The sequence below is a fragment of the Orcinus orca genome, chromosome 5 (genome assembly GCF_937001465.1).
Source record: "Orcinus orca chromosome 5, mOrcOrc1.1, whole genome shotgun sequence".
NCBI lineage: Eukaryota > Metazoa > Chordata > Mammalia > Artiodactyla > Delphinidae > Orcinus > Orcinus orca.
In genome coordinates, this window is record NC_064563.1 from 65,204,583 (window position 1) to 65,228,348 (window position 23,766).

The 23,766-nt window shown below is 39.6% G+C and overlaps 1 protein-coding gene across 4 annotated transcripts in view; it reads right to left on the bottom strand.

Annotated features, from left to right (window-relative positions):
- The window catches only part of MCCC1 (methylcrotonyl-CoA carboxylase subunit 1), a 63,691-nt gene that overhangs the window by 18,698 nt on the left and 21,227 nt on the right, over positions 1–23,766 (bottom strand). For all 4 annotated transcript variants that reach the window (XM_004278403.3, XM_012536243.3, XM_033403111.2 and 1 more), the window contains 6 exons: positions 23,073–23,220; positions 22,864–22,985; positions 14,087–14,198; positions 12,448–12,529; positions 4,435–4,562; positions 1,179–1,362 (listed from right to left, as the gene is read on the bottom strand). In XM_004278403.3, the coding sequence (XP_004278451.1) occupies positions 1,179–1,362; positions 4,435–4,562; positions 12,448–12,529; positions 14,087–14,198; positions 22,864–22,985; positions 23,073–23,220 (776 nt within the window). The remainder of the gene's footprint in view (positions 1–1,178; positions 1,363–4,434; positions 4,563–12,447; positions 12,530–14,086; positions 14,199–22,863; positions 22,986–23,072; positions 23,221–23,766) is intronic.

Consider the following 23,766-nt stretch of genomic DNA (forward strand, 5'->3'; position numbering starts at 1 on the left):
CTTGCCTCACAGATTCCTTTTTTCTATTGCAATTTCCCTCTTCTCTCTATGATGTGCCGCTGATATGAAAAAATTTACTGACTACCAAATCTTGCTGTGGGTTAGCCAGAACTCTCAAAATGCTGCCAGTTTATCATTAAGAAGTCCTCATTCATTTTGGCTTTCCAGACCCTATACAATTTGCTTTCATTCTGTATCTCCAGCCATATCTCCAACTACTCACTGTCCTGAACCCTTTTCTCCAGCCACATATTTTCTCACAGTTCTTCAAACACATCTTTAGTTAAATCCTCTTTTCTTTACCTTTCTGTATGCTGTTAAATCTGCCTACTCAAATCCACTCCAGACTTCCCCTTAGAAGCGTGTCCTGATTACACCAGCCTAACATAACCTGTTATTCCGAGAATTGCTGTATTTTATCACTCACCATCTGTATAACTTCTCTGGCAACTAAAGTTAAGGTGGCAGTAGACAGTGGTGGCTCAGAGCATAAAACCTGGAGCCAGAATGACTGGGTCTGAATCTTGGCTCCAAGGGTGACCTTGGACAAGTCACTTCTCTGTGCCCTGGCTTCCTCATCTGGAAAATGGGAGTGATAATAACATCTATTCATAGGGTAGTTCTCATAGTTAAAGGAGCCCAGGTAGAAAAATCACCTAGAACAGTGCCTGTACATAGTAAGTACTAAATAACTGTTATGACCATCGTTATTAGTCATATGTGAATCGTGATAGTTCTTGCACTGTCATTTTTTTTCTTTTCTTTCTTTTATTTATTACTGTTTAGCTCGCACTAAATTTATTTATTAATTTTTCAGCTTGACTTTCAGTACCTTGAAGGCAGAGTGCCTTGGACATAGCAGTTATCAGTCACCTTAAATTATATGTGGAACTAGGCAAAGTAAAAAATATAAAACAGTACCCACAAAATATTTGTTGCTTAGGCTTCACTAAGTGCTGCTGCATTTCAAAAAAGAGAGTAGTACTGCTTAAAAATATTATTCTTTAAAAATGACTATTCCAGAAGGAAAAGTAAAGATTACAGAGAAATCAATTAAATCCTTTATTTTTAAAGCACACTAGATATATCCACAAGACATAGGGAAAAGACCCCATACAAAACCAATAATGTACTAACAACTTTTAAACACTGAGACTTTTTGCTTTATTTCACTTTACCTTGCCGTACTCCAGTTTCAATCCTAGTGGCAAGGTCTGCTCGAGGGGTGGAGAGATGCACTAATGGTCCAGCCCCTGGCATGAAGTTATTGTTAGGATCTTCTGCATATATTCTAGCTTCAAAGGCATGGCCTCGCAGAGTTATCTCTTCCTGGCTCAAAGGAATCTTCTCTCCTGCTGCAATCTGGTTAAAGAAGAGTATGTGCTTCTTATGAATATCCACCTTCTAGCAGCTATGAGACTTAGTCGACGGTCTTATCCTTTTCTACGTAAAATGTACATCAGGACTTTATAATGAAGCCAAATAAAAACTCTTATTTTATCCACCTACTCGAGTATTGGGCAAAAGCAAAAGTAGATTAAAAAACAGATGCAGCTTGAAAATACTGTACTTATTACAATGGGTTTCTAGAATTTTTAAATAGAGAAAACAGGCAAACCAATGACTAAATCACAAATATAAGTATCAGTGCTTTTTCAATATAATGAAAACTGAAATTTCTTACTGGCAAGATATTCTCAGTTTTCATTTAAAACATTAGCACTCAGTTACCAAATCAAGCTTTTTTATAGTAAATTATTAGTTGGTGTTTAGGACTATTTTCACAGCTATGCCTAAAGCGTGGCATTAGTCATCTTTGTCATCTTCATCACCAAGTGATCAAGCAAAACAAACAGAGGAACATGATGTTCTTAAAATTTTGTTATGTTTATTGCAAGATACCAGATTATAAACAGGATGATCAGCATTGTTTACCACTACTGATATTATTATTATTTTGGCTCTTATATACTAATACAACAAATCTCTCTTCAACTAATATAACTTGGAAAAGGCTATTGGAGGGCACACTGTCACTCTCTTCACTCTTCCCTTAAGTTTTCCTCCAAGATGAGAAAATGACAAACTGAGATGGCAAAAGATACAGGGAAAAACTCTAACTGAGCAGCACACTGAACTAGACAGGTAAGTGTAAAACAAGCAAAGGTCTCATCTCTTTAAATCTGTAGGTAAGAAAAATCAGGAAGCACAACAGTGAAAATGAAAGGAAAATGGACTAAATTGAATGGCTTTATGCCATGGTGTTTGGAACCAAAGACTCTGCAGCCGTATTGCCTGGGTTCAAATTCTGTCTCTATACTTATTCTGTTCTGGGCATACTCATATTCTGGGTAAGTTTCTGTAACCTCTTAATGCTTCAGAGAAAAATGCCTGGCATAAAGTAAGCACTGTGTAAGTGTTAGCTATTATCATTTCATTCTTATCCTTTATAATAAAATACTCTTTAATGTTCCAATAAAGAATTCTACTTCAAAAAAAAATAGAATTCTATTTGTTTTAGTATAAAAAAGGAAAAGAATGACCATATGTCCGTATTCTAAGATGTGATCTTATTGCTGACTATATAGCGCAATTTCAACCTGGCTATCTTTGCCTATCTGTTTTCCTCTGAAGTTGGCTTCTATATGGGCCCAGAAGAGGCCGACCCAACCATGCCTCTGGGTACTTAGAAAATGGTGCCAGCTGAGTTCTCTGGGGCTTAGACACTGACTCTTTGGAAGACCCGGACCTTAGATATTTCACCAGCCTCTCCTGAAACCACTAACCATCTGAACCTGCAGCTGGGTGCTCACATCATTGCACCCTTGCTCTAGGAAGCTGGTGACTCCACAGACAGGTCCTGGAGCTTGAACTCTTGCCTCACCACATGGAGAGGCCCCTTGTTTTACCTCTGTTTGGAAGCCAGACTCCAAAGTACCTTGAACACTGTAAACAGGGTCCAATGGCATCCCTAAGTTCTAGAAACCCTCCCCAGATGATAAAACCCTATTTTTCTTTCTAGAGCTCTTACAGTTTCTTGACTTGCAGAATAAATGTCTGCTCGTCCCTCTAATGTCCAAAAGCTTTCTCCTCTTTAATCCTTGGAAACCCTTTATCCTTCATGATTTCAAAATTCTGGACTCTCGTGGTTACCGCTTCAGAAAAAAATATTCTTTTCCTTGAATTCTGGAAACATAAGCACTCTTTCCAAAAGTTTCTAAACCCGCTACAGTTTTCCTGACACTTACTAACACTTACTAGCCTGATGTGCCTGGTTTTCATTAGCTCCCAATGCCCAGAAGGCCCAGAATAATCTTATGGCTTAATTAAAACCACCAATCATCTCCAAAGAACCAGCAAAAGGAACGTTATATTATTGTCCACAGAAGTTCTGCAAAGACAAAATTATCAAAATAATCACGACTTTAGCATCACAATGTGGAAAAAATAATTTCGTTTCAGGATATATAAAGAACCAAGAATCCTACAGAGGTCAAGAATATTCATACTACTTAAAAACATTTTTTATATTAAACAACAGGTTGTAAAAATCTACCGTTTTCAATAAAGAGAACAAAACAGACTAAGTTATTATCATTAATATTTGAAGGAATAAGCTTGTAGAACTCAGATTCAGGCCAGTGAAGAACAGCTGTAGACTTAAGATTTCAGTAAAATTCAGTCGATGTGTCACAGAAATGTTAAAGTGCTTTAAAATTTTCTAAACGTTTACTCTGAGTGGCTACATTTATCCCTTCATGGGCCATCAACAGTGTGTCAGCACTTGCACGTGGACCCCTCTGTTAATCTAGACCCTTCCCTTGGCTCTTCATTCCCATCTTTTCCTTAGCTTATTTCACCTTGGCTAGCATCTGTCCTGCCTCTAAAATCTCGTGATGGCCTGGACCTGAATGATGTGGTCTCAGGGCACAAGGCTTTGTGTTGAGACAGTGTGGTCACAAGCAAGCCTCAGTGACAGCAGTTCGCCTGTTGGCTGCCCCATGTCTAAGGGGGAAAGATGGTAAGTGACAGATTAGGAATCTGAGTCCATAAAGTGCATCGAATGTAATGCCACCTTTAACCTCCCATTTTCCTATCCTCATGACAACCACTAAGAATTGAACCCTTGTCCAAAGCAATGCCTCCTTTTAAGAGGTTTTAAGAAGGGAATGTATTCTCGACACTGATTTTTTTTTTTTTTTTTTCCCGGTACGCGGGTCCCTCACTGTTGTGGCCTCTCCCGTTGTGGAACACAGGCTCCAGACGCGCAGGCTCAGTGGCCATGGCTCACGGGCCCAGCCGCTCTGCGGCATGTGGGATCTTCCCGGACCGGGGCACGAACCCGTGTCCCCTGCATCGGCAGGCGGACTCTCAACCACTGCGCCACCAGGGAAGCCCCTCGACACTGATTTTTAACAGAAAAATTACTCCCACCCTAAGCTGCCATTCCACCAAGTCAGTTCCTGTGATCATCTCAGTAACAGGATGTTCCACTTGCAGCCTTGTATTCATCTCCATGAAGTAGAAATTGTGCTTTGAGTCCATAATAAACTCCACGGTTCCTAAATACAAAATACAGTGGGTCACATTTCAACAGTATATAATCAGTAGGAATCAAAATCTTTCTTGATAGATTATATCAAGTTTTACAGCTGCCTTCATTCAATGGTAAACATTTTGCATTTCATGAAGAAAACATCTCACATTTTGCAGCAGCAAATGATTCTCAATCAAAAATATGGAGCCACAAGAAATTTAACAATAGAAAAGTATATCTGAGGTTTCAAGCAAATGGTAAGCCCAGGTTATGAATCAGTCTCAACTGTTGTAGCAGTTAGAACATGGTTGGACCATGTGTTACTGCTTCTGTGTACCAAGATCCCTGGAAACCTCACTGTGACATCCCATCTCACTCTAACTCTGTGGAGGAAAACACAACATTTTTTTCTCCTGACTGTGCGCTTTGGAAGTGTCTTTAAAAGTCCTTTTTCTAGTGACCCACTGGGAGATTACTTAGTAACTAACACTATGTTAGTCTTATCTAGTGACATTCTATTAAGTACTACACTCCCCCCAACTTTATTAAGGTATAATTCCAGACAGTAAAATTTATCTATTTTAAATATTGTGTGCTGAGTTTCAGCGATTGAATACAGTCATATAACCCCCACCACAATGAAAATACAACATACTTCCATCATCCAAAACATTCCCTTGTTCCCTTTGCAGTCAGTCCCTTCCCCAGGCCCCAGCTCCAGTCAATCACTGGTCTGCTTTCTATCACAGTTTTTTTCTAGAATGTCACATAAATGAAATAATATAGTATACAGTCTTTTGTGTTTGAATTTTTTTCACTTAGCCTAAGGCTAATTCCATATAATTTAAAACTTGCTTTTCAAACTGTGGATCACAACCTATTAGTGGATTGTAAAAATTTAGTGAAGACTTCCAGTTTCTTGCCCAGCATGGAAGGAACTTAGAAGTTGCCATTCCATCCTGACAACAAGAAAATGCTGAATAAGATGAAAAATCAACAACTCTTCTTAGATGCGTCACAGACATGAGGTTACAAGGCAAGCCGCTGCCCCCCAAATTAGAGAGACAGAAAGGTGAAAACAGAGATTCACAACTTATTGGAACAGAAACCCATGAGCAAAAACCTCTGTGGGAACACATACTGGAGAAGGAAAACCTGGACTGTAATTGACAAATTGCTGGAGGCTCAGTGTGGACAGTTCCAAGAGTTAAAAACTCCAGGGGGGACCAAGTTATAGGGAGCTCCGAACACTTTTATAAGTTTTACCTCCAGAAGCTCTACCAGGTCCTCACAGTGAACATTGGAGAAAAAAACCCCTTGAATTCCCAGCAGTGGGAGGGGAAAACGAACCATATGAAGTATGCCAGAGTTCTGTTCTTCTGAACAAGATCCGTCCTTAAGAGAAACTATTTTATCACAGCCTAAACTATTGGGATTTTATCAGGGCCTAATTAATGTAATTGAGGGAAGAGAAATACACAACTCCAGCCATTCTGTCCCACATAAGGGAATAAATAAAAAAACAAATAAACAAAAACCAACTGAAAAACACTGATGAAGTTCACAGTTCAGAGCGCAAGCTCACCAAAAGACTTAGACTAAATCACAGGTCTATAGAACATTTCACCTTCCCTGTACCTAACCACTACACTACTAAAGACCTATTTACCACAGTTCCTTTTACCTGGTACATCAACGTCTGGCTATCAAGAACAAATTACACGGCATCCTAAGAGGCAAAAAACACAGTTTAGAGAGACTGAAAAAGCATCATAACCAGACTCAGATATGATAGAATTATAATTATCATAATTATCTGATATCATAATTATCTGATAATTATCTGATAATTATAATTATATAATTATCTGATATCATAATTATCTGATATCATAATTATCTGATAGAATTTAAAAACCCTTTAATTAATATGTTAAGGGTTTTAATGGAAAAAGTACACAACATGTAAGAACAGTTAAATATAAGTAGACATGGAATTTTTTTTTTTTTTTTTTGCGGTACGCAGGCCTCTCACTGTTGTGGCCTCTCCCATTGCGGAGCACAGGCTCCGGATGCGCAGGCTTAGCGGCCATGGCTCACAGGCCCAGCCGCTCCGCAGCATGTGGGATCCTCCCGGACTGGGACACGAACCCGTGTCCCCTGCATCGGCAGGTGGACTCTCAACCACTGTGCCACCAGGGAAGCCCAGACATGGAAATTTTAAGAAAGAAAAAAAAAATTCTACAGATCAAACATACCATAAGAGAAATGAAGAATGCCTTTGATGGACTTATCAGTAGATTGCACACAGCCAAGGAAAGAATCTCTGAGCTTGAGGATAGGACAACAGAAACTTCCAAAATTAAAATCAAAGAGAAAAAAGACTGAAAAAAAACAGCACAGAATATCCAAGAACTGTGGAGAACTAGAAAAGGTGTAACATATGCATAATGGGAATACCATTAGATAAGTAAAGAAAGGAACAAAAGCAGTATCTGAAGCAATAATGACTAAAAATTAATGTTGGACACTGAATCACTGATCCAGGGAGGTCAGAGAACACAAAGCAGGATAAATGCCAGAAAAACTATACCTAGGCAAACTATACCTATAATATCATTTTCAAAGTACAGAAAATCAAAAATCCTGAAAGAACCCAAGGAAAAAAACACACCTTATTTATAAAGGAGAAAAGATAAGAATTACATCTGACTTCTCCTCAGAAACCATGCAACCAAGGACAGCAGAGTGAACTATTTAAAGTGTTGTCTAAAAAAACCATCAAGGGCTTCCCTGGTGGCACAGTGGTTAAGAATCCGCCTGCCGGGCTTCCCTGGTGGCGCAGTGGTTGAGAGTCCGCCTGCCGATGCAGGGAACACGGGTTCGTGCCCCAGTCTGGGAAGATCCCACATGCCACGGAGCGGCTGGGCCCATGAGCCATGGCCGCTGAGCCTGCGCATCCGGAGCCTGTGCTCCGCAACGGAAGAATCCGCCTGCCAATGCAGGGTACACGGGTTCGAGCCCTGGTCCGGGAAGATCACACATGCCGCGGAGCAACTAAGCCCATGCGCCACAACTACTGAGCCTGCGCTCTAGAGCCAGCAAGCCACAACTACTGAAGCCTGCGTGCTTAGAGCCCGTGCTCCACAACGAGAAGCCACCACAACGAGAAGCCCGTGCACCGCAACGAAGAGTAGCCCTTGCTCGCCACAACTAGAGGAAGCCTATGTGCAGCAACGAAGGCCCAACACAGCCAAAATAAATAAATGAATGAATAAATAAATAAATTTCAAAAATCTATCAAGAAACTCAGCCAAGTATACAAAAAAAATCATCAACCTATAATTCTGTATCTTGTTAAGTTATCCTTCCAAAGTGAAGGAGAAATAAAGACTATCTTAGATAAACAAAAACTGAGAGAATTTATTGGCAGTAGACCTGCTCTGCAAGAAATGTTAAAAGAAGTTCTTCATAGAGAAGGAAATGAAATAGGGTCAATAATCCAAGATGTAACAATACTTAATGTTTACGCATCTGAAAACAGGGTGTCAAAATACATCAGGTAAAAACTAAGAACTGCAAGAATAAATAGATGAATCCACTAATCAATTGGAGACTTTAATACCCCTCTATTAGAAATGGATAAACCCAGCAGGCAGAATATTAGTAAGGACATAGATGAACTCAATAGCACAGTCAATAAAATGGAATAATTGACATCTATAGACTAATTCATCCAACAACAGCAGATTACATATTGTCATACTTGCATGGAACAATCACCATGACAGAACACATTCAGGGCCATAAAAAAAGACCTTAACAAATTTAAAAGAATAGATAACATATAATGTCTGCTCTCAGACCATAATTAAACTAAAAATCAATAAATTGAACTAGAAATCATAACAGAAAGATAGCTGGAAAAAATCCCCATATACTTGCAGATTAAACAACACACTACTAAATAACACGTGTCAAAGAAGAAATCTCAAAAGAAATCTAAAAATTGTTTAAACTAGATGAGAATGAGGATACAACTTTTCAAAATTTGTGAGATGCATAGAAAGCAGTACTTAGATGGCAAAGTATAGCATTGAATCCATATATTTGAAGAGAAGAAAGATCTAAAATTAATCTAAGCTTCTATTTTAGGAAACCAAAAACGGAAAAGCAAATTAATTCCAAGGTAAACAGAAGAAAATAAATAATAGAGTAGAAATTCATGAAACTGAAGACAGAAAATAGAAAAAAAAATCAACAAAACCGAAAGTCGGTTCTCTGAAAAGATCAATAAAAGTGATAAGCCTCTAGACAGGCTATCTAAGAAAAAAAGAGGACAGAAATTACTAACATCAGACATGAAGGAAGGAACATCACTACAGACCTTATGAACATTAAAAGGATAATAAAGGAATATTATTAACAACATTATGCTCACAAATTTAATAACCTAGATGAAATGGGCCAATTCCTTGAAAGACACAATCTGCCAAAACTCACACAAGCAAAAAACAGACAGTTTAAATAGGCCTATATCTATTAAAGAGATTGATAAATCATTAATAACCTTCAAAACAGAAAGCAGCAGGCCCAGATTGGTTCACTGGTAAATTCTACCAAACACTGAAGGCAGAATTTATACCAATTTTCTACAATCTCTTCCAGAACACAGTTTTTCCTAACTCATTCTATGAGGCCAGCATTACCTTAATACCAAAACCAAAGATGCTACAAGAAAACTACAGACCAATATCTCTTAATCACACTGATGAAGCAATCCTCAGGAAAATATTAGCAAATCAAATCCAACAATGTATAAAAATCCCACCATGACCAGGTAGGATTTATCCCGGGTATGCAAGGCTGGTTCAACATTAGAAAATCAATTAATGTAACCTATCACATCAACAGGCTAAAGAAAAACCATGTGATGATATCAATAAATGCAGAAAAAGCATTTGATGAAATCTAGTACCCAATTATAATAAAAACTCTCAACAAACTAGGAACAGAGGGGAACTTCCTCAATTTGATAAAGAAGATTTACAAAAACCTACAGCTACCATCATACTTAATGGTGAGAAACTAGAAGACTTCCTCCTAAGATCAGAAATAAGGCAAGGATGTCCACTCTCACCACTCCTTTTCAACATCATACCAGAAGTCCTATCTAATACAGTAAGACAAGAAAAGGAAATAAATGGTATATAGATTGGGAAAGAAGAAATAAAACTGACTGTTCACAGATGACTTGATCATCTTTATAAAAAAATTCAAAAAAGTTGACAAAAAAACCTCCTGGAACTAATAAGTGACCATATCATAGTTGCAGGATACAAGGTTAATATACAAAAGTCAATTGTTTTCCGACATACCAGCAAACAAGTTGAATTTGAAATTAAAAACACAATACTATTTACATTAGCACACTCCCCCATGAAATAGGTATAAATCTAACAGAATATGTATAAGATCTACATGAGGAAACTATAAAATTCTGGTAAAAGAAGTCAAAGAAGAATTAAATAAATGGAGAAATATTCCATGTTCATGGGTAGGAAGACTCAACATTGTCAAGACGTCAGTTCTTCCCAACTTGTTATATAGAGTTGCAACCCCAATCAAAATCCCAGCAAGTTATTTTGTGGATATCAGAAAACTGATTCTAACGGTTATACGGAGAGGCAAGAGACCCGAATAACCAACTCAGTCTGACAAAATGACAAAATGGGAAGACTGACACTATCTGAATTCAAGACTTATTATAAAGCTACAGTAATCAAAACAGTGAAGTACCAGTGAGAGAACAAATAGATCAGTGGAACAGAATAGAGAGTCCAGAAATAGACCCACATAAATATAGACAACTGACCTTTGACAAAGGAGCAAAGGCAATACAATGGAGAAAAAACAGTCTTTTCAAGAAACGGTGCTGGAACAACTGGGCAACTACATGCAAAAAAAATCTCAACACAGACCTTACAAAAATTAACTCAAAGTGGTTCAAAGACCTAAATGTAAAACACAAAACCATAAAACTCCTAGAAGACGACACAGGAAAAAACCTAGTTGACCTTGAGCATGGTGATGTCCTTTTAGATACAACAGCAAAGGCATGATCCATGAAAAAAATAATTGATAAACTGGACTTCACTAAAATTAAAAACGTCTGCTTGGCGAAAGACAATGTCAACAGAATGCAAAAACTAGCCACAGACTGAGAGAAAATATTTGCAAAAGGTACATCTGATGAAGGACTGTTATCTAATATATAAAGAACCCTTAAAGCTCGAAAATAAGAAAGCAAACAACCCAGTTAAAAAATGGGCAGGGCTCCCTGGTGGCGCAGTGGTTGAGAATCTGCCTGCCAATGCAAGGGACACGGGTTTGAGCCCCGGTCTGGGAAGATCCCACATGCCGCGGAGCAACTAGGCCCGTGAGCCACAACTACTGAGTCTGCGCGTCTGGAGCCTGTGCTCCGCAACAAGAGAGGCCGCGACAGCGAGAGGCCCGCGCACCGCGATGAAGAGGGGCCCCCGCTCGCTGCAACTAGAGAAAGCCCTCGCACAGAAACGAAGACCCAACACAGCCAAAAATAAATAAATAAATTAATTAATTAAAAAAAAAATATGGGCAAAAGACCTGAAGAGACACCTCACCAAAGACATACAGATGGCAAGTAAGCATATGAGAAGATGCTCCATGTCGTATGTTATCAGGAAAATGCAAATTAAAACACTGAGATACCACTACACACGTATTAGAATAGCCATAATCTGGAACACTGACAATACCAAATGCTGGTGAGGATGTGGAGCAGCAGGAACTCTCATACTCTGCTGGTGGAAATGCAAAATGGTACAGCCACTTTGGAACACTTTGGCAGCTTCTTACAAAACTAAACATACTCTTACCATGTGATCCAGCAATCATACTTCTTGGTATTTACCCAAATGAATTGAAGCTGTGTCTACACAAAACCCTGTACACAGATGTTTATAGTAGCTTTATTTATAATTACCAAACTTGGATGTCCTTCAGTAGGTCAGAAGATAAGTAAACTGTGGTACATCCAGACAATGGAATATTATTCAACACTAAACAGAAATGAGCTATCAAGCCATGAAAAGATATGGAGGAAACTTAAATACATATTACTAAGTGAAAGAAGCCATCCTGAAAAGACTACATACTGTATGATTCCAACTATGTAACATTTTAGAAAAGACAAAACTATAGAAGCAATAAAAAGATCAGTGGTTGTCAGGGGTTGGAGGCAGGGAGGAATAAAGAGCATATTTAGGGCACTGAGACTATTCTGTAAGATATTACAATGGTGTTTACATGTTGGACACGTGTCATTATATATTTCTCCAAACTCACAGAATGTACAACATCAAGAGCGAACCCTAATGTAAACTATGGACTCTGGGTGATAATGATGTGTCCATGTAGGTTCATCAGTTGTAACAAAAGCACTGCTCTGGTGCAGGATGTCGACAGTGGGGGAGGCTATGTTGCGGGGGGACACGGGGTGTGGGAACTCTTTGAACTTGCTGCTCAATTGTGCTGTGAACCTAAAACTGCTATAAAACATTTAAGTTTACTAACTTTGAAAAATGCAAAAAATTCATTTTAGTGATTTTATTTCAAAACAGGATAGAAAATATCAAATAGCATTATACAGAATTAGGCTAAGTACTGTTTAGTGACGTTTTTCCCCCAATATACATGTATATAAACATAAGCACATTTACATCCTGGTTCTCAATGTAAAATGTACTTCTTAATGTGGATATGGTCAAAAAAGTTTGAAAGCCAATGATTTCAGAGCTGTATGTCTCGTTTGTCTTTCAAAACACAAATGAATTTTCCTCCTCCTCTGTTAGAAGCCAGTCGTGACGTACCTGCGCCAACATAATTTACAGCTTTAGCAGCTCTGACCGCAGCTTCTCCGAGCTTTTTTCTTACTTCAGGTTTAATACCAGGCTATGAAAAAATATTTGAAATAAATTTCCATTAGTACTTTGTTCTACTTGAAGTTTCCATTAAGATTCAATAGTACATTTCTATGTATCAAATATTGCATTAAAGAGATAAGGATAAATATCTAACGTTGTACATTTCAGCATGAAATACTGTCTTATACCACAGTTCAACTATACCAAAGTTTAATGATTATCTGTTAGTAATTTCTATGAATTGCAGATATTACTTAGCATAATGACATATCTCTGTCCCTTGTACCTACAAAATAACTATCTTTTCTTTTTTTTTGTGGCCGTGCTGTGCAGCTTGCAGGATCTTAGATCCCCAACCAGGGATGGAACCCAGGCCCACAACAGTGAAAGCACTTAGTCCTAACCACTGGACTGCCACAGAATTCCCCAAAATAACTCTCATGATCATATGTCCACTTAAAATTACATATATCAATAAAAAAACTTTGAATCTCTATTTGTTTCAAGATGATAAAGCAATCTGGGTCATATGCCCAATAATTATCTTGGAATAATGGTAAATGTTGAGATTACAAGTTAATAAGAAAGGTTCAGGGACTTCCCTGGCGGTCCAGTGGTTAAGATTTCGCACTTCCATTGCAGGGGGCGCAGGGAAATAAGATCCCGCGTTGCCGTGCATGGCGCGGCCAAAAAAAAAAGGTTCATAAAATGTATATCAATAAGTAGGCAAAGCCTTTTAACACTGTTAAATAGCTCTCTACAGATTTTTATTTAAGCAATCACTGCTTGAAAATAAGGCTTTATTGAAATTATTGTTGACATTTACTTCAGATGGTATAATATACTCTGCAACAGAAATTGAATTTTGAATACAGTATGAGAATAACTAACTGATTAATCAGAAACCTTAGATCTCTGACCTTTTAGAAATACATATTGAAAAAAACACGCATATAACTTTGGACAAGAGGCCTACGGCAGTAGCAGATTCCAAAGAAATGTGAATCTGAAAATAGGTAATCCTAGGAGTAGGCCTTGACCTTGACCCGGGTGACGACCTGAGTCAATCAAGAGGTAGACTCAGATGTAAACAATTATAAGGGGGCAAAAGTGGCCAAATAAGAGCAAATCCAAATCTCTCCTCTATACAACATAACCTTCAAGTTGGGAAGATGACTAATATATTTTAAGAACATCTGAAACACCAGTTAAAAGAATGTTCTTCATAAAAAATACATTCAATGAACAAGACCATTCCATTCCTCAAACGCACTAGTTAATTACAATTTAAAATCTGCATGGAAATGGTAGCTGTTCACTGTAAGTCAGATACTACTTGGATCAGAGCAGATCTTCCCAGATACCACCCAGAAGGATCATGGTCTTAGTGCGCCCTCAGTATGGCAGCCCCAGAATATCAACCCTTCCTCATCCCCAACACTGCAGTGAGGCTGTATTACTACTGGGGAATGGTTGTTCAGCAGGACTTTGGGGGAATACTAGCTTCACAGATTTCTGACCCAAAAGTCAGTGACTGAGATTTACAATATACAGAAGTTGACAAATTTCTTTACAAGATCCTTACCCCTGGGGCCTCCTCAATGATCTTCTGATGTCTCCTCTGTACACTACAGTCTCTTTCAAACAAGTACACAGCATTGCCATGGTGGTCACCAAACACCTGGACTTCCACATGCCTATTTAAAAACCCAATGAGAAGTTTCCATTTGTAGGTTGAACATTCAAGAAAAAAAATTATATATATGAAATGAGTGAGAAATAAGAAAAGACAGAAAACACTGGAGACCATATTTATGACCTCACAGTAGGGGCAAGTCACAAGTACAAACTGCCAAGGAAAAGACTGATAAATCTGAATACATCAGAATTACAAGTTAGTCACAATTCATGTATCCTCAAAAAGTCAATGAAAACACACTTTTATGATCAGGGGATTTTAAAAAAGCAACTCTTACAGTCAGATTTTATAAACTAAGGCAGACTGGAAATTATAATGGCTCATCCATAGAAAGGTTAAGAAATAAATTTATATGGATCATTCGTTTTTTACGAATATACTAAAATTAAATCATAAAAAACAAGATAAGGAAATTTAATGTTGAGTGTAAAATAGTAAAATTATCAGAAATCATATTAAGAGTAAATGCAGGGGGCTTCCCTGGTGGTGCAGTGGTTGAGAGTCCGCCTGACGATGCAAGGGACACGAGTTCGTGTCCTGGTCCGGGAAGATCCCACATGCCGCGGAGCAGCTGGGCCCATGAGCCATGGCTGCTGAGCCTGTGCGTCTGGAGCCTGTGCTCCAGAACGGGAGAGGCCACAACAGTGAGAGGCCCGCGTACCACAAAAAAAAAAAAAAAAAAAAAAAAGAGTAAATGCAGGACTTCCCTGGTGGCGCAGTGGTTAAGAATCCGCCTGCCAATGCAGGGGACATGGGTTCGAGCCCTGGTCCAGGAAGATCCCACATGCCGCGGAGCAACTAAGCCCATGCACCACAACTACTGAGTCCTCATGCCACAACTACTGAAGCCCGTGTGCCTAGAGCCCGTGCTCCACAAAAAGAGAAGCCACCGCAATGAGAAGCCTGCTCACTGCAACTAGAGAAAAGCCCGTGTGCAGCAACGAACACCCAACACAGCCAAAAATAAATAAATAAATAACTTTATTTTTTTAAAAAAGAGAAAGAGTAAATGCACATAACACTTAAGAAAATAAGGGTAACACAGACCATTTGGTGAACATGAAAGCATTCTTCTCAGGAGATTCATTTTGATATGTTCACACTGTAGCTCACCTCACACATTTACCACCATAATACAGAAATGAGTGACCAGCAAACATTTTTTTCTGTTGAGTTTTTTTTTGGAAGATGTTGGGGGTAGAAGTTTATTAATTAATTAATTTATTTTTGCTGTGTTGGGTCTTCGTTTCTGTGCGAGGGCTTTCTCTAGTTGTGGCAAGCGGGGGCCACTCTTCATTGCGGTGCGCAGGTCTCTCACTATCGCGGCCTCTCTTGTTGCGGGTCACAGGCTCCAGACACGCAGGCTCAGTAGCTGTGGCTCACGGGCCCAGCCGCTCCGCGGTATGTGGGATCTTCCTGGACCGGGGCACGAACCCGTGTCCCCTGCATCGGCAGGCGGACTCTCAACCACTGCGCCACCAGGGAAGCCCTCTGTTGAGTTTTTAAAATAAAAATTGTCAAACATAGAAGAAATTTTTTTAAAAACCCATGAAGTCTTATAAATGTACTATTTCAGCACAGTGGCTCATTTCTCTTCCTTTCTGTTTACCTCATGAAACACTTCATTAAACCACTTGGAAGAATTTTTTTTCTTGATATATCATTTCTACTGAATGTTCCATTTAAAAATTTCCCAACTTGTCCAACATATTCTCTTGACAAAATAATAGGAGCTGACTTCTTCCTTTTGGATGTGCTTCCTTGATCTTTCCTCCTATTTTTACTTACCCTTAAGCTACTAACACCAAACACATTCTTGCTATTATTATTTTGAATAAACTTATCTGTGAGATCAATTAAGAATAAAAAAACCAAGAGATTTTATTTTGCCTTTGTTTATTCTTTCTCAATCGCTCTTCCTTTCTTTAAAGAGATCCAAGTTTCTGACCTGCATCATCTTCCTTCTCCCTGAAGAACTTAACCATTTCTTGTAAAGCAAGTCTTCTGGTGACAAAATCCCTCAATTTTTGCTTGTCTGAGGAAGTCCTTATTTCTCCTTCAAGTGTGAAGGATAATTTCACTGGACACAGAATTTATAGGTTGATTTTTTTTCTTTCAACCCTTTATAAATATTTTACTCCACTCTATTCTTTTTTTTTTGCTTGAAAATATGCAGTGTTTATTTCAACAGTCCACTCTATTCTTAAGTCTGATGTATTTCTTTTTTTTTTAAATTTGTTCACGACCCACTATTCTTTTTATTTTTTTTTTATTTTAATTTTTTTTTTTTTTTGCGGTACGTGGGCCTCTCACTGCTGTGGCCTCTCCCGTTGCGGAGCACAGGCTCCGGATGTGCAGGCTCAGCAGCCATGGCTCACGGGCCCAGTCGCTCTGCGGCATGTGGGATCCTCCTGGACCGGGGCACGAACCCATGTCCCCTGCATCGTCAGGCGGACTCCCAACCACTGCGCCACCAGGGAAGCCCTCTTCTTCTTCTTTTTTTTTTTTTTTTAACATTTTTATTGGAGTATAATTGCTTTACAGTGGTGTGTAGGTTTCTGCTGTACAACAAAGTGTACAGCTATACATATACATATATCCCCATATCTCCTCCCTCTTGCTTCTCTGTCCCACCCTCCCTATCCCACCTCTCTAGGCGGTCACAAAGCACTGAGCTGAACTCACTGTGCTATGTGGCTGCTTCCTACTAGCTATGTCTGATGTATTTCTTATCCTTGCTCCTCTATAGATAAGGTGTTTTTCCCTTGTAGCTTTTTTCAAGACTTTTTTTGTCTTTGGTTTTAATATGATTTTTTAATATGGTTTTAATATGATTCAAAAAATTTTTGACATTTATCCTGCTTTTGGTATACCCTGAACTTCCTGGTTTTATAATTTGGTATATGTCATTAATTTTGGAAATATCTTGGCCATTATTACTTCAAATATTTCTCCTGCCTCTTTCTTTCTTCCCCTTGTAGTATTCAAATGATGCATATATTACACCTTTTAAAATTGTCCCACAATTCTCAGATATTATGTTCTGTTTGTTTGTTTTCATTATTTCTCTTTGCATTTCAATTTGGGAAGTTTCCACTGACATAAGTTCAAGGTCACTGTTTCTTTTCTCAGCTGTGTCCAGTCTACCCTGAGTCCATCAAATGCATTCCTCATTTCTGTTACAATGTTTCTGATTCCTGGCATTTTCTTTTGATTTTTTTTCTTAGAGTTTCCATCTCTCTGCTTACATTACCCATATGTTCTTTCATGTCACCTACTGCTCCATTAGGGCCCTTAACATATTAGTTACTTTAAATTCTAAACCTGATAATTCCAAAATTTGTGTCATATTTCAGTCCGGTTCTGATGCTTCCTTTTTCTCTTCAGACCATGCTTTTCTTGTCTTTTAGCACGCCCTGTAATTTTTTTTGGTTAAATGCCAGGCCTAATGTGTCACAGAACAGGAACTGAGGTGAACAAAACTTTCATGTGAGATTTTATGTTAGCCTGGCTAGGAGGCAGGCTGTGTTTAATGTCTGCAGTAGCTACAGGTGCCAGAGGCTTCAGTTCCCTCTAGTGTCCTTGTTTTGTTTTTTCTCCTTTTGTCTTCGGGTTTCCCTAAGAACCCCTTAATCAGAGTCTGTGTCTTGCAGCTCTTTCGGTTGTAACCTGGTTATTATACAGGAGCCCTGGTGACATGGCAGTAGGGTGTGGGCGAGGGAAAGCATTCTATAATTTTAGGATTAAATCTCGGTCTTTCAGTGGGTCTGTGTCCCTGTGTGCCTCAGAAGTGTTTCTTAGCTTTTTTTTTTTTTCCTTCCCTTACGTGAAACAGGAAGACTAGAGTTGGCTAACTGCCCTTCCCCCGGGACAGAAAAGGCTCTGGCAAAGTTCCCCTTAGAGTGCTGGCCTTTGGTAGGGAGAACAGACAGCTCTGGGTCTATTTCAGAATGGTTTCTTTTTTCCTCCTCCTGCCCCAAAATGTGAGGGAATTTTTCTTGGATTTTCACTTTGAGAACTTGGTGGTGTCCTTGGAGGAAAAACCTATGAAAATTTGGTTTTGTCACCAAAATTGTCACCATCAAGCTAGTCCACACGCAGCCTCTAGTAATTTGTCAAAATTCCCATTTAAGTGTCCCTATCAGTCTATGGCTCCCGCAGCTTCTGCTCCAGGTTAGCTGATCTTGGCTGTGATTTGCTGTCTTCACTTGCCTGCCCAGATTTCAGGGTGGTGGTTTGCCTTGTGGCCTCAGTTCTCTGATGGGTCTAAAATTCATTGATTTTTATTTTGTTCAGATTTTTACTTGCTTTTTGGGTGTGAGTAACAACTTCTATGCTCTTTGCATGTTGGAGCTGAGCTGTTTGTTTTTCAAATTCCAATTGTAAAACTTTACCACGTCCACTGACTCTCCCTTATCCTTTAGCTGCTCCAGGGAAGAAGGCACTAGAGCAGGAACTCTAGGTTCTGAAGTGAACGTACGGGGGCCACACCAGGAGCACAACATAGCTCTTTCCTGACTTCTCAGAAGTTGGAAACACTTTCCTTTGGTTGTTTACAAGGGAAGCTCATTGAGGATCTGTGTTCTGTTAGGATTTCTGCGGTTGTCAAATCACCCTTGTTATTTTCCTTTTTCTGATGATCCTTTTCTGTGTTGCTTTATCTAACTTAGAGATTCTGGAGCACAGTGTCTGAGAACCAAGAAGTACATCAAATCCCAGTCACTCCAATTCAGCCACTGCTGGGGTCTGGCTAGATGGACAGATGCAGCTGGTTTCTAGTAGGAATGCCTTGATATTTTCTAAGAGTTCTAAAGTTTTTATTTTCCTATTCACAGTTTTTTAAAATAGATTTTATTTATTTATTTATTTATTTATTGGCTGCATTGGGTCTTTGTTGCTGTGCATGGGCTTTTCTCTAGTTGCCGCGAGTGGGGGCTACCCTTCGTTGAGGTGCATGGGCTTCTCATTGCAGTGGCTTCTCTTGTTGTGGAGCACGGGCTCTAGCGTGCGGGCTTCAGTAGTTGTGGCACGTGGGCTCAGTAGTTGTGGCTCATGGGCTCTAGAGCGCAGGCTCAGTAGTTGTGGCACACGGGCTTAGTTGCTCCGCGGCATGTGGAATCTTCCCGAACCAGGGCTTGAACCCGTGTCCCGCGCATTGGCAGACGGATTCTTCACCACTGTGCCACCAGGGAAGCCCCATGGCGTTGGCTTTGACAAATATTTGCCTCCTAGAAGCTTTATCAGTAAGATGAAGAGACGTGCAGTAGCCAGTCTTCCACTGGACAGAGCAGGAGTGGCCTGCGTGGCTGCCAGGGTTCGGCCCAGAGGAGACTCCACAACCCTCTGGAAACATCTCCCCCTCTCTCAACTGTCTTTAAAAATGTTCGCAAAACTTGCCCTCACCTGCTGTGTTACAAAGATCTAACTAAAATAGACCTCCTTATAGGTTTTACCCAAAGGTTAAAAAAAAAAAAAAGTCCCATTTCTTTTTCACATAAAAACAGTACAATTGAGAAATGCAAATCAAAACTACAATGAGGCATCACCTCACCCCGGTCAGAGCAGCCATCATCAAAAAATCCACAAACAGTAACTGCTAGAGAAGGTGTGGAGGAAAGGGAGCCCTCCCGCACTATTGGTGGGAATGTAAACTGGCACAACCACTATGGAGAACAGCATGGAGGCTCCCCAGAAGCTAAAAATGGAGCTACCATACGATCCAGCAATCCTACTCTTGGGCATATATCCAGAGAAAAACATGGTTCAAAAGATTACATGCACCCCAGTGTTCACTGTAGTGCTGTTTACAACAGCCAGGACATGGAAGCAACCCAAATGTCCATCAACAGACGAATGGACAAAGAAGATGCGGTACATATATCAATGGAACATCACTCAGCCACTAAAAAGAACGAAACAATGCCATCTGCAGCAACATGGATGAAACCGGAGACCATCATACCAAGTGAAGTCAGACAGAGAAAGACAAATATCATATGATATGACTCATATGCAGAATCTGCTTGACCCAAAAGGCTGGGGAGGTTAAGCCTCTTAAGCAGGAGCCATTGTTTCCTTTCAAAGCAGGGGATGGAGGGATCTGCTGAGAACCGAGAAGAGAGGGCCCTCACAACCCCTGGCCTCTGCTTCCTCTGTGGCTGCCCCAGCCAGATCTCCTCATCTCATCTGTTCCTTTTCTCGTCCAAAGTCACATGCAGGACCCATTACATAATTTATGGATCCACTGCAAAATGAAAATGCAGGGCCCCTTTTAAAATGTTATTAAGAATTTTAAGATGCCTCCATGGGGTATTAAACCAAATATGGACCCTTCTGAGCTTAGGGCCCTGTGCAACTGCCCAGGTCACATGCCTGGGAAATGGGTCCTGGTCTCATGATTCATGTGTGTGTTAGGTCAGGAGCTGGATCTGAGTCTTCTGCTCATGAAGGTGCTATACAAGGTCAGTTACTGGAGGCCCTGGAGCAGCCAGACAGGCATCGGCAGGCAGATGTGACTCTGAGAACTGGTCGATACTTCACCTTCGGCCCTGCTTCTCCATCTGTAACAGGGATCATGATACCCTCCCACATTTTTAATCCCTCTAGAATGTGCACTGAATATGAAGTGAGGAAGGAATCTGATTTTTTTTTTAATTCTCTAAAATAGTACACTTTGAAGATTGTTACCTATCCCAACCTTTCAGATAAGCTCAATAGTTCTGATCAGATTTATTATATAATACATCTTGATTTCTACTTTTCTCAGTTATCAGCACCACCCTGACAATCTTCTGGTACTCCACTAACTCAACAGATAATTACTTAGCAGAATATAAAATAGTGATTATCATGATATTGAAATGTTATTACTAGAAAACACAGAAGAGAAATATGTAGAAATGCTAATACTTATATTAGGAGAATGAGCTTATGACTGACTTGGTTTTCCATCTCTTGTATTTTCCAAGTTTGTAATGTATTCATATTATTTCTATATTTAAAAAAATATTACTGATGCCTATCATGAAGAAAATAATGCCAGGTAATATATATGGGAAAATAAAAAGAAAGAAACTACCAGGTCCTTGATTCCCAGGAGCTTCCCAGGTATTGAGAGTATAAATTACAATGTGAGGTAATATTTAGCTAACATTTCACAAGTAAAGAATCTACATCTTCAAAAATGTTGCAGGCGTTGAGTTACAGTCACTGAAATAGCTAGCTGATGTCTCCATGACAATTTTAACTCAAGAGTATGCCAATGCGGATAGTTAGCCTATCCTTTTCTGAAAGCTACTGTGGAAAGGAACCTTCAATTCACCTTAGAACTTCCTCCATTTTTGCCTTATTTCCCACTAATAGGTGGCATACATTGTGCTCTCCTAATCAACTGGCCTATTTTGAGATTGACTTTTTTGTTTTTTTTAACTATCACATTCTAAACGAATTTAATTACTGTGCCATGCTCAGGGACAGTTCTAAGTTTTGTAGGGCCTGAAACAAAAACAATTTGGGAGCCCACTTTAAGATGAGTACAAAATTGGGTACAGGTTCTTCAAAGAGGTTCATGCAAGGAAGGGCCTGAAGCTTTAGTTCATTACCTTCAAGGTAAATCTCTCTCTGGTCATGGTCCCCAAATGAATTTTTCTCTATAAAGTCACGTGACTTACAGGTGTGTGTGTGTGTGTGTGTGTGTGTGTGTGTGTGTGTATTTAACACAAAATCTATGAAACAAGAAGCTTTTATAATCAATATCTTATTTTAAGCAATACATATGAAAATAAAATTCCTGATAATAAAATAAATTAGAAATCCACATAGTATCTGCTATAGTGGTACCCAGAGAAGCAGTTTGGTGTGGTCACTTAGAGTGTGAATTCTGGAGTCAAACTGCCTGGATTCAAATCCCAGCTTCACCACTTCCCAGCTGGGAGACGTCAGGCAAGTCAGATGACCACTCTGTTGCTCAGTATTTTCACCTGAAAAATGGGAACAGGGTCCACCTAATGGGATTGTTGCAGGAATTAGACTAGAAATAGAAGAATAGCAAGATTATTACTTAGTATATGTAAAATACTTAGAACCTGGCACATGGTTAAGTGCAATATAAGGATGAGCTATTAGTATATTTGTTAACATATCACTTACAATTCAATTTGGCTAACTATTACCATTTTCTGAGCATCTCAAATGATGCTTTATCTGTAAGATAGAGCTTAGTTTCTTACAAGAATTTTTTTTTATTTTGAAAAGACTCTAAATTCCATCAACAAGAAATGAATTGAGGACTTCCCTGGTGGCGCAGTGGTTAAGAATCCGCCTGCCAGTGCAGAGGACAGGGGTTCGATCGCTGGTCTGGGAAGATCTCACATGCCACAGAGCAACTACGCCCGTGTGCCACAACTACTGAGCCTGAGCTCTGGAGCCCGCAAGCCACAACTACTGAGCCCACGTGCCACCACTACTGAAGCCCGGGCACCTAGAGCCCGTGCTCCCCAACAAGAGAAGCCACTGCAACGAGAAGCCCACGCACCACAACGAAGGGTAGCCCCCGCTCGCCGCAACTAGAGAAAAGCCCACGCACAGCAAGGAAGACCCAACGCAGCCAAAAATTAATTAATTAATTAAAAAATTTTTGAGTCAGAAAAAAAAGCTGAACCCACCTTGGTGTGTCCACAAACTTCTCAATCAGCATCCCATCATCATTGAAAGACTTCTTAGCTTCCCTCCGCGCTGATTCTAATTGCTCTTGAAATTCTTTTTCGGATCTAATGATCCTCATACCCTAATATGGAAAGATAGTTACGACTACAACATAAGTAAAACAAATTAGATAGCCCCAAATGGAAAACACGAGCATGCGCAATCTTACTTTTCCTCCTCCACCACGGATGGCTTTAATCATGACGGGGTAACCGATTCTCCTAGCATGCTCTTTCAGGCATTGGTCTGATTGGTCCTCACCGTGATAACCTTCCACAACAGGCACTCCAGCAGCAGCCATAATGGATTTGGCTGTGCTTTAGAATAAAAAAAACAAGATGTCCTAAATCTATGGATTATTTCATACAAGAGAAACACAAATACTTCCTAGTCTATAAAATACAATGGAAGTTTAAAAATAAAACATTCCATAGGTAAAAGGACTATAGTCTGAGACAACAAATATTAATACAAATGTTAAAATATCTATTAGTTTTCTCAATCCAGTTTTCATGTGGTACCTCATCCCACCTTGTTTTTAATCCCCCAAAACTGATTAACATATTGATTAGAAACACTAATTAGTTGAATATTTTCTGTAACTCACTGTAGTGGCAAATAAATAACTTTTGCCTATGATGACAAAAGGGTATAATTAACATGTCTATTATAGTTAAAACAAACCATTTCAATTAGTCTTCCTATGGTTGTATTTGAAAGATATAAACTTGGGCTTCCCTGGTGCGCAGTGGTTGAGAGTCCGCCTGCCGATGCAGGGGACACGGGTTCGTGACCCGGTCCTGAAAGATCCCACATGCCGCGGAGCGGCTGGGCCCGTGAGCCATGGCCGCTGAGCCTGCGCA